This window comes from Sprattus sprattus (assembly GCF_963457725.1).
Source record: "Sprattus sprattus genome assembly, chromosome: 19".
In the NCBI taxonomy this organism is placed as follows: Eukaryota; Metazoa; Chordata; class Actinopteri; order Clupeiformes; family Clupeidae; genus Sprattus; species Sprattus sprattus.
Genome location: NC_137917.1, coordinates 10,236,614 through 10,252,911, shown reverse-complemented (window position 1 = coordinate 10,252,911; position 16,298 = coordinate 10,236,614). Strand labels below are relative to the sequence as shown.

Below are 16,298 nucleotides of genomic sequence, written 5' to 3'. Positions count from 1 at the left end.
ATGTTCATTTTTGACTTCACTTTCAGGGCAGGGGTTATATCCTCTATCCCAGCTGGAAGAACCCTCACCTTCAACTGGGATAAAGGGGTGGAGGGCCGTTATGTTAATGTTTTTTTGCCTGGAAACAACAAGAATTTGACACTTTGTGAGGTGGAGGTGTATGGCTATCCAGCACCAAATGGTAAGCATTGTCCTTGTAAATATAGCACACGGTTCACAACATGAAATATTTAGGTTTTTATTTAATTTAGAATAGAAGTATGTAAAAAATGTACAATATTGAACCAATTTTGCACATGTCTTTGTCAAGACTGAAAAGCATTAGAACAATTAAAATTAATTTAAAATATAGACATTATTTTTACATAGACACAGATTTTTCGGCAACTGAAATGGAAGACGAATCTTAGAAAATGTCTTGTTTAAGCAGTATTTTACTTCCTGTCAACTAAACACATACAGTATACTCTTCTGCACATGGTCAAAGCTGTCCAGAAAACAAGCTTAGCTTATCTGATGTGGTGCAATTATAGGAGTAGTAGATAAGAGATGAGTAACAATTGAATTGAATTGAAAACAATTGAATTGCAAAAACACATATTCAACCACTTCAGACAGGACATGGTTCTTAACTGTACATTATTGTTAGCCTAGTTGCTCATTTGTCATTGTTCTTTCATTGTCTCCATGCAGGTGAGAATGTGGCTTTAAGAGGGAAAGCAACTCAGTCATACCTTTATAGCTATGGATTTGCATACAATGCCATTGATGGGAATCGTGACGGAATATGGGGCCATGGTTCCTGTACTCACACAAACGCTCATGTCAACCCTTGGTGGAGAGTGGATTTGCTCCAAAAATATAAAGTCTTCTCTGTGATAATAACCAACTCTGTGGATGCTGCTCCCAGTAGACTGAATGGAGCTGAAATCAGAATTGGAAATTCTTTGAACAACAATGGCATCAACAACCCCAGGTAAAAATTAGTGTCTCTTTTTTTGAATGTATATGACACCAACACCATGTTGACACCAAAGTAGCTCTGAATTGACATTCTGTTCTTTGTATTGTTGACCTTGGCATGCATTATTTTTCTAATAACTGAACACTATGCCATGCGTGAGTTATTTTACGTAAACTATATGCTTTTTAGGTGTGCCAGAATCTCCTCTATTCCTGCTGGGTTTTCTGAGACCTTTGAGTGTTATGGGATGGAGGGACGCTATGTTACCGTGGTGATTCCTGGACGTGCAGAGTATCTTATACTCTGTGAAGTGGAGGTATATGGATCACCGCTGGACTAAATCCTAGGGAAACAGCGCATAGGATGGATATCTTAAACAGCGATGAATAGCATGAACTATTCTGAAAACACAGCAAATGTATTGTTGTTATATATGTCATGGGCAACACTTTCATTTCTAAAAATGGAATCTGTTCATATTACTGGCAATACAGAATTACTGGTACGCTAACAGAGATAATATTTAGATATGATTAGCTGTTGGAACAAATCAACCATTTTTCACAATGAGTGCAATTGCACTAATATTGCACGAATATATTGTTGGAGTTGCCACCAGTTTAAACCAGTTTGCCCTGGGTTGTTAAAGGTTTGTCGAAAACTAACTACCTAGCCTAGCATGCTAACTCATTTATTTTGGTGATTTAGTTGGCATGTTGTGCTGTGAAGGCTTTTCATACATTTCATTGGGTGGTCCGACCTGAATCACAGAACTAGTTCATAGCCTGGATTGCTAGCAGGAACAACGGGTGTGTGTATCTGTCATTCTCAAGACAATATGAGCCTACCTTAAAATGAATCTGAAGATGATAAATGTTCTAGTTACCTATAAAAACATGCCTAAATTGATGCATACTGTTGATTTAATTCATCGCTGAAATCAATAACAAAATGTTTTACAAGAGAACAGAGATCTGTTTTCTCACTAGACACGCCACTGCAGCAATGTTTGTAGTGTGAAAGATATATGTAGGACAGTTGTTGTTTCCAAACTTCTAGGAAGCTCCCTTCAAGTGGATGTAAACATTATACATCTAAATTTGTCAGGGACCCGAGTGTTTGATTGAAGTGAACTTTTACCTAACCTTTACCTTAGGTGTCATACTGCACCTTTCGTTGCCAGCTGCACTGTACTTCTTGGATTCTACTAACTAGTAGTTTCAGGCCTGCCTTTGGGAAGATGAGTCGTCTGAATGGTGACTCACTTTTTTCCTCAGTTTGTCATATCGATTCGTTCCCTTCCTACTGGGAGTCTGAGCTCTGTCCCTTTCAAGTAGTGTGTAGAAAAGATATGAACTCTTCTGCAAAAATAATAACAATAACAGCAGCTCCTTCAGTAAAGTTGACCTCACATCCGGTGGGGCCACCAGATAGCGCTAAAGAGCAGGTTTCAGTTCCCTAGCTTCTAGAAATCCACCTGTGGCCCACATCCCTTGCATAACCTGTAAACAAACCAGTAGTGGAGTGTTTATTTAAGCTGGCTAACAACTTCAGTCTGCGGTTAGCATTGATTACCTGTGTCCATGTGACAGAGTGGGACTGTTGAGTTCCTAATGTGTCTGCATTGAAAGTTTGTAGGAATCTTCAGTCTCTTATATTCTCCTCTGATACTCAGTTTGAGTGCTGATGAAATTTTAGTTTTTGGTTTAACCTTTTGTGTTAAAGTTCTTTGCTGTGTGTTGGAATATCTTTGGATTGGGACACTGCTGCCTTATTCTTTTAATAAAAGACTAAACAGACTTTTGCTGACTTCTGCCCCTTTTCTGTGCTTCTTGCTCTGAAATGTAAACCCCTGCCTGTGTGTTGATTTTCAAATGCTGACAAGAATTCTGGAAACTGGCAGTCGGATACTTTTATAGGCATTACTAAAATAATCACCACATCTTTCTGGCACAGGGGTGTTCCTGGTGTGCACTGATGAAGGGGATGGTTTTTACTGGTGGACCATAATCTGATCAGTACCCATCAGTCAGTGAATGTGACGTCTGTTTTATATTCAGTCTGTAGTTAACACACAGGAGCAGGAATGGGACATTTGTTTACACATACAGCTTACAGTATTGATTATTTTTTCATTTCAGTCATTTAGAGTGACACAAATGTTACAATTTGAATGATTTAAGCCTTTACATCAACACTTTATATGATTATTATATCATAGATGTTTTAAACAATTCAGTGATCCAATGACTGTCTTCCAGGTCTGCAGTGGTTGATTTGTGTTGTCTGTTGCAGCATCACTTGGCTTTAGTCTAGTGGTGATCCATGCACCTCCACCTCACAGACCTATTTATACACAATTTGCAATATCATGCACTCTGCAAAAATGGCAATTTGGGTGGTAACCTAACACACCACCTACACTGGGTCACTGTCTCCTACCTTATATGACCGAGTTGCCAACCCTAAACTCAGCTCCATTCAGTTTCTCTGAGCAGCTGTCTCCTCTGTTGGTGATGACCACAGAGACCCCTCAGTAATTCCTCAGCAGATCCACAGGGTGTCATGATAAGCAGTGTGTGCAGGAGCTGAGGTATCCTTATATGGCACTATAGATGTGTTTTTAGAGTAAATATGGATCACTCATCAGACTCTTTTTCACAAAGAGTAACATTGTGAGAAACACAAGGAGGACATATTTAGATAATCTGATGAGATACGTACATTATCTTTTCATGATTGGTGAGCGTACATACACATTATATAAACTAATTTAGCCAACATTGATATGAAATCCAATCAGCAGTTTTAAATTCAGTGTTTGTCCTTGATATTAACATATTTAGGGAAAGTACTCTGTTCAGAATTAAACATATGCTAATGACATTTGTTATTTATATTAGAAGACTTTCCAAGTTATATTAACCCACTCTTTTCTGTGTGTTATAGAAATCATAAAATCTCATGTGTTATATCTTTGTGTGGATATGTTATGAATTAAAAACCAATGGAATGGACAACTGTAATGCAAAAAAACAATATGGAGAGACTAAAAATCTCATGTGCCAGTTTTCACACTTGATTTACATTAACATGCTGAACTGCAAAGCAAGCAAAACGGTTTATGAAAATAAACAAAACAATTTAAACAATAAACAGAAATATAATGTTGTGTCATATTCATATTTTGCAGTTTCTATGCAGTCTGACATGTCATGACACAATGGATGAAAGGTGCTATGGAACTTTTCTCTAACAAACTATGGCAGCTCTATTAAATAATGCCATTTTGAATCATAAAGGGTTTCTGTGGACACAACCGAAAATCACTGTGTGACTGCATGTTTGAACTATCTTCTTGCCATTACATTGGTGACATACATGACAGTGCGCACATAACAGTAGACACATACTTTACAGTAAAACATATTAGCACTTTTAAGTCTTATAAGCACTATCAACTTTCAAGTCAAAGGAAAAGGGTACAGCAAACAAAAAACCTGTGTAGAGTTCTCTGGTTCAATTTCTTGATATCGTCAGAACATATATCAAAGCACTTGGATGGGTCCAGTGATTCCACCTAGGCTTTTCATTTCATTAAGACCCCTCAATCAAGTAACATCCATATTAAAAGCACATTTAAAAGGACCTTCATCATCATTGTAGTGTTTCCAGGATATCCTTATTTAATTGCTTTCCATTCAATTATGCAATCTATGAAAGTCAGACATACTTTAGGGTGAATTCATTTTGATCAACTCACTATTTTCTTTTTGCACCTGTGGTATCTGATGAATTAAAGAGAATGGGTAACTCACAGAGATTCAAGGTTGCACATATTCTGAAAATCCAGCTGATGTGACTTTCTTTATTGTCTGTATGCTTCTTGTTGGAACAGTGTTCCGTTTTCATGCACCACGTTTATATATGTCACGGTTCATGTGTATTTACAATAAAAATGTACATTTCCAAGAACATAAATATATTTCTTGACTGACTATGACGGTGAATGTCTGTGTGTGTGTGTGTGTGTGTGTGTGTGTGTGTGTGTGTGTGTGTGTGTGTGTGTGTGTGTTTGTGTGTGTGAGTGTGTGTGTGTGTGTGTGTTTGTATTGGGGATTTTGGACCTCTGAAATAAAATGATTTCCTTATTGTACCCTTTGTGTTTATCTGATCAAAATAGCTAACTGATTATCTAGATACTCAGACAAATTGTTGTTGAGGTCCTTAAGCATGGCAGAACTTTGCTACTATTATCTCTTTTATTCACCACATGTTTCCTGTTTTTGAAAACCATATTTACAAGCAATCTAGATAGTGGCCTAGAATTTCCTCAATTAAGAAGGACTTGTTAATGGATAATATCTGGCTGATGGAGTAACATAGGTCAGAAGGCGCCTAAGCCATATGACACATCAATACTTCTCCAGAGGAAAACAGTTCTCCAACACCTATGAAAAGAAGCAGACCATGTCTATTAAGTCCATGCTGAGACAATTTATGTTTTTAATTTCTTTTTAATGTACAAAGTACTCCTAGTAATGGTGAAACAAAATCAACTACATTGAACAACAACTGAAATATTCAGAAGTGGTTATTAATGGAGTGTTTATTTATGGTTATTATAGGAGTTTTACCAGGATAAATCAGTGCTCAAGCTCAGTGTGCATGTTTGTGTGCATATGTGTTTGTGTATGCGTGTGTGAGAGACAGATAACTTTGAAAATCCAACCTTTAAATATTCTCTCCATATTTCCACATTACATCACATGTTAGTTGATGAGTTTTGTATTCACAGTGTAGCATTTTGCCAGAATGGATGCTATTCAGTTTAATAGTGAAAGGTTAACCCAGGGACCCTTCCCAGCAGGGGTTGAGGGGATCACAGAACACCTGAAAGAGTTACATACTTGTGAGCAATAGGTTATTATTGTCAGAAGTACTAACATAAACTCACACACCATGGTAAAGAGAAACATTAATAAATGTTCTTCACTTTCCTTTCCATTTGTTTTGGATCATTATTGGAATTCAGCTGGTGCTACAAAGTGAAGTTTAAGCATAAACTGCCAGCAAATAACAACACCTATTTTAGACACTGTAAAATCTCCCACACTATATTTCCGGTGAATATTGGTATGTGTGTGTGTGTGTGTGTGTGTGTGTGTGTGTGTGTGTGTGTGTGTGTGTGTGTGTGTGTGTGTGTGTGTGTGTGTGTGTGTGTGTGTGTGTGTCTGTATTTGGGCTTTTGGACAACATCAAAATAAAAATGGTTTCCTTATTGTACCCTTTGTGTTTATCTTATCAGAGTAGCGGACTGAATAGCTAGATACAAGGTCAAACTGCTGCTGAGGCATGGCAGAACGTGACTTATATTATCTCTTTGATGAACTGTATAATTCTTGTTTTTGACAACCGTATTTTCAAGAATTTCCTCAATTAACAAGGAGTTGTTAATAGATAACTACTGGCTGATGGGGTTTAAATAGGTCTGAAAGTTTCTAAGCCATACAACACTTTAAACCTTCTTCAGAGAAACACAAGTCTCCAACGCCTATCAAAAGAAAGAGACCATGTCAAGGTAAGAGGGAAATTACTTCAATTATGTCCATGCAGAGACAATCTATGTTTTAATTCCATTTAAATGTACAAGGCACTCCAGAGTAAAAACTAAATAAACAACGACAACAACATTCTGAAGTTGACGGTTCACGGAAGTGTTCATTTGAGTGAGTTTTACCTGGAAAAATCAGGCCTCAATCTCAGTGTGTGTATTTGTGTTTGTGTGTGTGTGTGTGTTTTTGTCTGTGTTTGTGTGTCTGCTTGTGTATGTGTGTGTGTGTGTGTGTGTGTGTGTGTGTGTGTGTGTGTGTGTGCGTGTGTGTGTGTGTGTGTGTGTGTGTGTGTGTGTGTGTGTGGAAAAAAAGAGAGAGCGAGAGAGAGAGAGAGAGAGAGAGAGAGAGAGAGAGCACTTTGAAAAAACCCAGCTTTGAAATTTTCTCCATACTTCCATGACATCACATGTAGTAAATAGTTGTTGAGTTTTGTATTAACAGTGTAGCACTTTGTCAGGGATCATTTTCCAATGGATAATATTTAGTTTAATAACATAGCCATTTATTTCGTGTTTTTTCTTTATGTTTAGTTCAATCAGTCTTCAGGTCTGTGGCTCAGACTTTAATTATGAGGCCATCAGATATTAAACTGTATGTGAAAGAAAGAAAGGGAGAGACTGATTTCCATCCCAGAGAATATGTACCATGCAATGACTGCTAAAATATATATTTTTTCTAACCAGACTGGGGACACTTTTCCTGACTATCTTCCTTGGTTTGTCAGGATTTACAGTTATGGCGCTACCTCAAGGTAAACAATAACAAAATGTGATTGTTTATTTGATAAACTGTGATAGGTTAACACACTGTCTGTCATGATAACAAACAAATCATTGTTTTATCAAATTTGTGTGACTGGAATAGGAAAATTATTGAAAAGTTGCAAAAAATATATATGTTTGAGGAACCTTACGATCTCTGTTCAGCTCAATGTCATGTCAAGTTTAAGTTCCCCCTTCAGCTCTCCTGACAGTCATGTTGTCTTGATTATCTCTTAGGCTTCGATTACATTGCCTGGGAAAAGTGACCCAATTCTGTTGTTTGGCTCACATGTGGCACATAACGAATTTTAATGACGTGTATTGTTACTTTCACAAGCAATAAGGGCTCTCATCTTCTCCTCTTCTTCTCTGCCTTAAATTAGGACCACTATTTTGCAGACCTCTGAAGACGCTTATTAATTAGTTTGCATCCATTACTGTGCCAGCTGGTTGTTTACTTTCGTTTCAGTAACCAAACTTTTACGCATGTGGGTTGTTTTAAGTGTTAAGGAAGTGTAAACATAGGAATCGGATATGGGTCAGTTTTAAAAGTAGTGGCAAACAGGTGGTCAAAACAAATTGGATCTAGGCATTGAATCAGAACTGGGCAAAACCTGCAGTGTAAACACAGCCTTATAGAAACAGACCTAACAGGCACAGCATTAGTCCCAATCATCAGACTCATTGTCTCTGTCACTTATCTATTCTCTTAGTCAGTAATGACACATAATAAAAACAGGGCAATATCAAATTATACTGAGCATTTATTATTTTATGTAATACACATTTAAAGCAGCAGTGAGGAGTTCTGAAAATATAACTGGAAATCTAACTGCCTCACAGGCATGCAGAAACCTCACTCATATCTTTTGGCAATATAGTTAATGATATTGGGCTGTGAAAGCTTTGTTTATGCTTTTGTGCGGTGGTCTGACCCTGACGATAGAACTGCATAGTGCATAACCTATGCATCTAGTTGGATTGACAGGTTTGTTTATGTCCTTCACATGACCATACACCATGAAAATGAATCAGATGATGATACTAGAACAAGTTGCTTATAAAACTATGCTTTAACAAATAGCAGATTGTTGCATGGCAAAATACTGCATTTCTGCACACAGATTTACATATAAAATAAAATATGATACACTGTTCTTGTTCAAGTCATATTGATGTGAAAAATATTTCTTTACAGCTAGAAATTTAGCATTGTATGGAAAGGCCACCCAGTCAGACCTGGTTGAAAGCCCCTCATCAGGGTACAGTGATGCCCACAATGCCATAGACGGAAATCGTGACCCACATTTTCATCATGGATCTTGCTCTGCTACTGATGCACAGACTAATCCCTGGTGGAGGGTTGATCTACTGAGGCAGTACACTATTACTTCAGTGGCCATCACCAACAGAGGAGACGCCGCCCCTGAGAAAATCAACGGAGCTGAGATTCACATTGGCAGCTCCCTGCTGGACAATGGCAATCACAATCGACTGTAAGATCCTCATTTTCTCTAGATGTTAACTGGTTGAAAATGACTGGGTAGAAGGTTTTAGAATTTCTAATGCATAGGCCCACGGTTCATTTCAATGAGCAGCTGCAAATGTAAAAACTGTTTATTATCTTATCGTACTGACAAAAGAAAGCGATAATGAATATGTTTGTACCCTAAACCATTCCTCAAACTATATGTTCATTTTTGACTTCACTTTCAGGGCAGGGGTTATATCCTCTATCCCAGCTGGAAGAACCCTGGCCTTCAACTGGGATAAAGGGGTGGAGGGCCGTTATGTTAATGTTTTTTTGCCTGGAAACAACAAGAATTTGACACTTTGTGAGGTGGAGGTGTATGGCTATCCAGCACCAAATGGTAAGCATTGTCCTTGTAAATATAGCACATGGTTCACAACATGAAATATTTAGGTTTTTATTTAATATAGAATAGAAGTATGTAATTAATGTACAATATTGAACCAACTTTGCACATGTCTTTGTTAAGACTGAAAAGCTTGAGAACAATTAAAATTAATTTAAAATATAGACATTATCTTTTCAGTATCCCCAGACTTGATCCGATTTTTCGGTAAATGAAATGGAATCTTAGAATCTTAGAAAATGTCTCGTTTAAGATCAAGAGGCATTTATCTTCCTGTCAACTAAACACATACAGTTATCTGCACGTGGTCAAAGCTGTCCGAAAAATAAGCTAAATTAATCTGATGTGATGTAAATATAGGAGCAGTAGATGAGAGATGAGGAACCTGGTTGAAAACAATACTCAACCACTTCAGATAGGACATGGTTCTGAACTGTACATAATTGTAAGTCTAGTTGTTTATCTGTCATTGTTCTTTCATTGTCTCCATGCAGGTGAGAATGTGGCTTTAAGAGGGAAAGCAACTCAGTCAGACCTTCATAGCTATGGATTTGCATACAATGCCATTGATGGGAATCGTGACGGAATATGGGGCCATGGTTCCTGTACTCACACAAAACATCATGTCAACCCTTGGTGGAGAGTGGATTTGCTCCAAAACTATAAAGTCTTCTCTGTGATAATTACCAACTCGGTGGATGCTGGTCCCACAAGACTGAATGGAGCTGAAATCAGAATTGGAAATTCTTTGAACAACAATGGCATCAACAACCCCAGGTACAAATTGGTATCTCCATTTTTGGGTATATGTGACATCAACACCATGTTGACACCAAAGTAGCTCTGAGTCAACATGCTGTTCTTTTTATTGCTGTCCTTGGCATGCATTATTTTTCTAATAACTGCACCCTATGCCATCCGTTACTATACAAAACCTCTGACAGGACTAGACTATTTGGCATACTTACTAAAACAATGAAATAATGGTATATTTCATGCTCAAGTGCCCTGTATTAATGTGAGTATTTTTTTTTACTATATCCTTTTCAGGTGTGCCGTAATCTCCTCTATTCCTGCTGGTTTTTCCGAGACCTTTGAGTGTAATGGAATGGAGGGACGCTATGTTACCGTGGTGATTCCAGGACGTGCACAGTATCTTATACTCTGTGAAGTGGAAGTGTATGGATCAATGCTGGACTAAAGTCCAGGGAAAAAGCATGGATAGCTTACACTACTCTCAAATCACAGCAAATGTATTGTTGTGCTGAATATATCATGGGCAAACACTTCCATTTCTAAAAAAGTGTTTGTGAAAGCTTTTCTTACATTCTCGTTGGGTGGTCTGGTCGAATCACAGAACTTGTTCACAACCTGGATTGCAAGCAGGAATGACGGGTGTGTGTATCTGTCCTTCACATGACCATGAGCCTTCCTTAAAAAATTATTTGAAGATGATAACAGTTCTAGTTACCGATAAAAACCTGCCTAAAATAGTGGTTAATGGATGCATACCGTTGATTTAATTCAACGCTGAAGTATGTATTACAAGAGAAAGTTCACTTCTAGGACGCTCACTTCAAGTGGAGGTAGACATTATGAAATTCAGTTTTTGATTGGAGTGAATCTTTTGTTGCTAGCTGCACGGTACTTCTTGTATTCTGCTAGTAGTTTCAGGCCTGCCCTTGGGAAGATGAGTCGTCTGAATGGTGACTCTCACTTTTTCCCTCAGTTGGTCATGTTGACTGTTTCCCTTCCTACTGGGAGTCTGAGCTCTGTTCCTTTCAAGTAGTGTAGTTAAGTTAGGAACCGTTCTGCAAAAATAATAAGAACAACTGTCCTTTCAGTAAAGTTTACCTCACATCCGGTGGGGCCAGCAGATGGCGACATACAGCGGGTTTCAGTTCCCTAGTTTCCCCTAGGCCCACATCCCTTGTATCACCTGTAGGCAAACCAGAAGCAGAGTGTTTATTTAAGATGGCTTACAATTTCAGTCTGCAGTTATTGAATACCTGTGTCCATGTCACATAGTGTGCCTGCTGAGTTCCTAATGGATCAGCATTGTAAGGTTGTAGGAATCTTCAGTGTCTTTTGTGTGAAATATCTTTGCTGTGTGTTGGAATATCTTTTTCTATTGGAAAACTGCTGCCTACGCCCTTTAATAAAAGAGTAGACAGACTTTTGCCTGACTTGTGTTGCTTTCTGAGCCTCTTGCTCTGAAATGTTAACCCTTGCCTGTGTGTTCATTTTCAAAGGCTGACACAAATCTGGAAACTGGCGTTTGTACCTTTATAGGCATTACAAAATTAACCCTTTTTTAACACACAGGAACAGGAATGGGACATTTGTTTACGCATAGGGCCTACAGTATATATATTTAATTCATTTCAGTCATTTAGAGTGACACAAATCTTACGATTTGAATGATTTAAGCCTTATCATGAACCCTTTATATGATTATTCAGCGATTATGACATAATAGATTTCAGACAATTCAGTGATCCACTGACTGTCTTCTAGGTCTGCATAGGATGATTTGTGTTATCTGTTGCAGCATCGATGGGCTTCAGTCTAGTGGTGATCCATGCACCTCCACCTCACAAACCTATATTTATACACAATTTGCAATATGTTGCATCCCGCAACAATGTCAAACTGGGTGGTGACCCAACACACCATCTTCACTGGGTCAATGTCTCCTACCTTTTTTGACGCAGTTGCCAACCCCAAACTCAGTTCCATTCAGTCCACTCTGTATTTCCGCAGCAGATTAACTCCCAACCTTGAGGTGTCATGATAGGCAGTGTGTGTGCAGGAGCCGAGGTATTCGTGGGAATCTCGGTGACCATCTATGGTATTATGGATGTGTCATAAAGCTAAATTTGGATCACCCATCAAACCAATACAATATAAACAATACAAACTCATATAATGTTTTGTCATATTCATATTTTGCAGTTCTATGCAATTTTTTCTGTGGACATCGGACATGTAATAACTCACTGGAAGAAAGGTGCTATGGAACTCCTCCCTAACAAACTATGGCAGCTTTATTAAATAATGCCATTTTGAATCATGAAGGGTTTCTGTGGACACAACCGAAGATCACTGTGTGACTGCATGTATGAACTATCTTCTTGCCATTACATTGGTGACATACATGACAGTGCGCACATAACATTAGACACATACTTAACAGTAAAACATATTAGCACTTTTAAGTCTTATAAGCACTATCAACTTTCAAGTCAAAGGAAAAGGGTACAGCAAACAAAAAACATGTGTAGAAAGAGTTCTCTGGTCCAATTTCTTGATATCGTCAGAACATATGTCAATGCACTTGGATGGGTCCAGTGATTCCACCTAGTCTTTTCATGTGTTTTAACATCAGACCCCTCAATCGAGTAACATCCATATTAAAAGCACATTTAAAAGGACCTTACAATCATTGTAGTGTTTCCAGGATATCCTTATTTAATTGCTTTCCATTCAATTATGCAATCTATGAAAGTCAGACTTACTTTAGGGTGAATTCATTTTGATCAACTCCTTCCTTTTTGCACCTGTGGTATCTGATGAATTAAAGAAAATGGGTAACTCACAGAGATTCAAGGTTGCACATATTCTGAAGACACTGAGCAAGGCTGAAAATCCAGCTGATGTGACTCCCTTTATTGTCTGTATGCTTCTTGTTGGAACAGTGTTCAGTTTTGATGCACCATGTTTATATATCAGAATCAGAATCAGAATCAGAAACAGATTTATTGTCAAGTAGGTATACGCCTACCTGAAATTTGCTCTGGTGCATGCATACAGTAAACATAAAAACATAAACATACACACACAATAAGTACTACACATGACATAAAACATAGAAACACACTAAGTACTACACATAACATAAGTACTACAGATAGAACACAGTATGGAAACAGATACAAAATAGTGTATATAAAAAAAGTAAAGTGAGAGGTAAAATGCAGGGCAGGTGTGCAAAAGTGAGTGTGCAATGTGCAATGTGTAATGTAAAGAAGTGAAATGTGAGTTAACATAACTCAGACTTGGGGATGTGGGGGAGGGGCAAGAGTCCAGGACAGGTGGCCAATCACCTTCTCAGCAGTGCGGATGATAAGCTGCAGTCTGCCCTTGTCGTTGGCAGTGGCAGCAGCGCACCAGATGGTGATGGAGGAGGCGAGGATGGACTCGATGATGCAGGTGTAGAAGTGCACCATCATTGTCTTTGGCAGGTTGAACTTCTTCAGCTGCCGCAGGAACTACATCCTCTGTTGAGCTTTTTTGGTGAGAGAGCTGATGTTCAGCTCCCACTTGAGGTCCTGGGAGAGACCAGGAAGCGGAAGGACTCTGCAGTGTGGACTGGGGAGTCTTTCAGGGTGATTGGGGTGGGTGGGGCTGCGTTCCTTCTAAAGTCTACAAACATCTCCACTGTTTTCAGAGCATTTAGCTCCAGGTTGTTCTGACCACACCAGGTCACCAGATGGTCAATCTCCCACCTGTAAGCAGACTCGTACCCACCAGAGATCAGTCCAATGAGGGTGGTGTTGTCCGCGAACTTAAGGAGTTTGACGGACTGGTGACTGGAGGTGCAGTTGTTGGTGTACAGGGAGAAGAGTAGAGGGGAAAGAACGCAGCCCTGAGGGGAACCGGTTTTTATGGTCAGGGAGTCAGAGACCTGCTTCCCCAGCCTCACGTGTTGCCTCCTGTCAGACAGGAAGTCTGTGATCCACCTGCAGGTGGAGTCAGGCATGCTCAGCTGGGAGAGCTTGCCCTGAAGCAGAGCTGGGATGATTGTATTGAAGGCAGAGCTGAAGTCCACAAACAGGATCCTGGCGTAGGTTCCTGAGTAGTCCAGGTGCTGGAGGATGAAGTGGAGGGCCATGTTAACTGCATCGTCTACAGACCTGTTGGCTCTGTAGGCAAACTGCAGGGGGTCCAGTAGGGGGTCAGTGATGGCTTTGAGGTGAACCAGCACAAGGCGCTCAAATGCCTTCATAACCACAGAGGTCAGGGCGATGGGTCTGTAATCATTCAGTGTGGACACATGCGTCCAATTTCCGATTTCAGTCCGATTTAAATTGGATATTGGACACATGTGACTCCCCAGAACTAGATTCATTGTGTCCAACTTGAGTCCGACTGGACTCCGATGTAAACCCCCAGACACACGATTCGATTCCGCTGGTAATTGGACTGGGCGCGCATGTGTCTCTCGTATCTGATTCAAATTGGACAACAACAACTTTTGCACGTGCTTGAGATCGTGCCCACAGACATATACATGCATCATATATAATGTATATGACATGATAAACGCTGCTAGACGCTCAGTTCTTGTGCTCCCTCTCATTCACGTTGAAATACTGAAAGCGAAAGTGAAACTTAGAAACTGGAACGCAACTGTTTGGGACAGAACGCGCTAATTCAGTGAACAAATATTTTCTTATTACTTTTCCACCCATTGTTAGTCATGTAATCCATTCATATCGATGTGAATCAATCAATACTAATACAACTTTAACTGTGGTGTGTTTTTATTTCATTTCACAACGTATTTACTGTATAATCAACGGTTTTGTTTCATTTCACAACGTATTTACTGTATAATCAACGGTAGCAGATGTAAACATTCCGCATTTGATTTGAACTGATCTAGTTTTGTCACTTCCATGTGCTTTGAGATAGAGCAGTTAACCCCCCATGGAGACCCCATGGAGAGAATCGGATAGGATCGGAGTGCTGCCATCATGTGCCCGCACTGATTGAGTCCGGTCATCTTAGGTTTTTTGGGGACAGGAATGATGGTGGAGGTCTTGAAGCAGGCTGGAACATGGCATGTCTCCAGTGAGGTGTTGAAAATGTCTGTGAACACCGGAGACAGCTGATCAGCACAGTGCTTCAGGACTGATGGAGAGTCTGGCCCAGCAGCTTTGCGGGGGTTCTGTTTCTTGAATAGTCTGTTAACGTCTCTCTCCAGGATAGAGAGAGTCGTCACTGTGGAGGGGGAGGAGGGGAGGCTCTGAGGTGGGCAGTTGTGAGAAGGCGCGGGCCTCTGCTGTGATGGTGGCAGTGTAGTTGATGGGCTGGGGCTGGAGGGGGGTGTCACGGTGGATGGTGTCAGGACTGTCCCATTGTCCATCAAAGCGGCAGTAAAACTCATTTAAGTCATTGGCCAGGCGTGAGTCGTTAGTGGAGTGGGGTGCTCTGGGCTTACAATTGGTAATCAGCCTAATCCCTTTCCAGACAGCGGCAGAGTTGTTAGCTAAGAACTGGTGTTCAAGTTTCTTACAGTACACAAGTTTAGCATCTCTCACCTCCTTTCTAAACATGTATTTTGACTCCACATACATATGTCTTTGTCCCCACTCCTAAAAGCCTCATCTTTCTCCAGCCTTAACTTTTTGAGTTTTACTGTGAACCAGGGTTGGATATGTCACGGTAATGTGTATTAACAATAAAAATGTACATTTCCAAGAACATAAATATATTTCTTGACTGACTATGACGGTGAATGTGTGTGTGTGTGTGTGTGTGTGTGTGTGCGTGTGTGTGTGTGTGTGTATGTGTGTGTGTGTGTGTGTGTGTGTGTGTGTGTGTGTGTGTTTGTATTGGGGATTTTGGACCTCTGAAATAAAATTCTTTCCTTATTACCCTTTGTGTTTATCTGTGTTTATCTGATCAAAAATAGCTTACTGATTATCTAGATACTCAGACAAATTGTTGTTGAGGTCCTTAAGCATGGCAGAACTTTGCTACTATTATCTCTTTTATTCACTACATGTTTCCTGTTTTTGAAAACCATATTTACGAGCAATCTAGATAGTGGCCTAGAATTTCCTCAATTAAGAAGGACTTGTTAATGGATAATAACTGGCTGATGGGGTTACAAAGGTCAGAAGGCGTCTAAGCCATGTGACACATCAATACTTCTCCAGAGGAAAACAGTTCTCCAACACCTATGAAAAGAAGCAGACCATGTCTATTAAGTCCATGCGGAGACAATTTATGTTTTTAATTTCTTTTTAATGTACAAAGTACTCCTAGTAATGGCGAAACAAAATCAACTACA

The 16,298-nt window shown here is 39.5% G+C and overlaps 2 protein-coding genes across 2 annotated transcripts; both read left to right on the top strand.

The window, feature by feature from the left end:
* Positions 1-1,304, top strand: LOC308380047 (fucolectin-like; the record flags this gene model as incomplete). The annotated part of the gene is made up of 3 exons (XM_080857331.1): positions 1-181; positions 694-976; positions 1,154-1,304. The coding sequence occupies 3 exons, from the start codon at positions 1-3 to the stop codon at positions 1,302-1,304; spliced, it is 615 nt and encodes a 204-aa protein (XP_080713457.1).
* Positions 1,305-9,030: 7,726 nt separating this feature from the next.
* LOC308380595 (fucolectin-like) lies at positions 9,031-10,418 on the top strand (the record flags this gene model as incomplete). The annotated part of the gene is made up of 3 exons (XM_080858004.1): positions 9,031-9,211; positions 9,712-9,994; positions 10,268-10,418. The coding sequence occupies 3 exons, from the start codon at positions 9,031-9,033 to the stop codon at positions 10,416-10,418; spliced, it is 615 nt and encodes a 204-aa protein (XP_080714130.1).
* Positions 10,419-16,298: the final 5,880 nt, after the last annotated feature.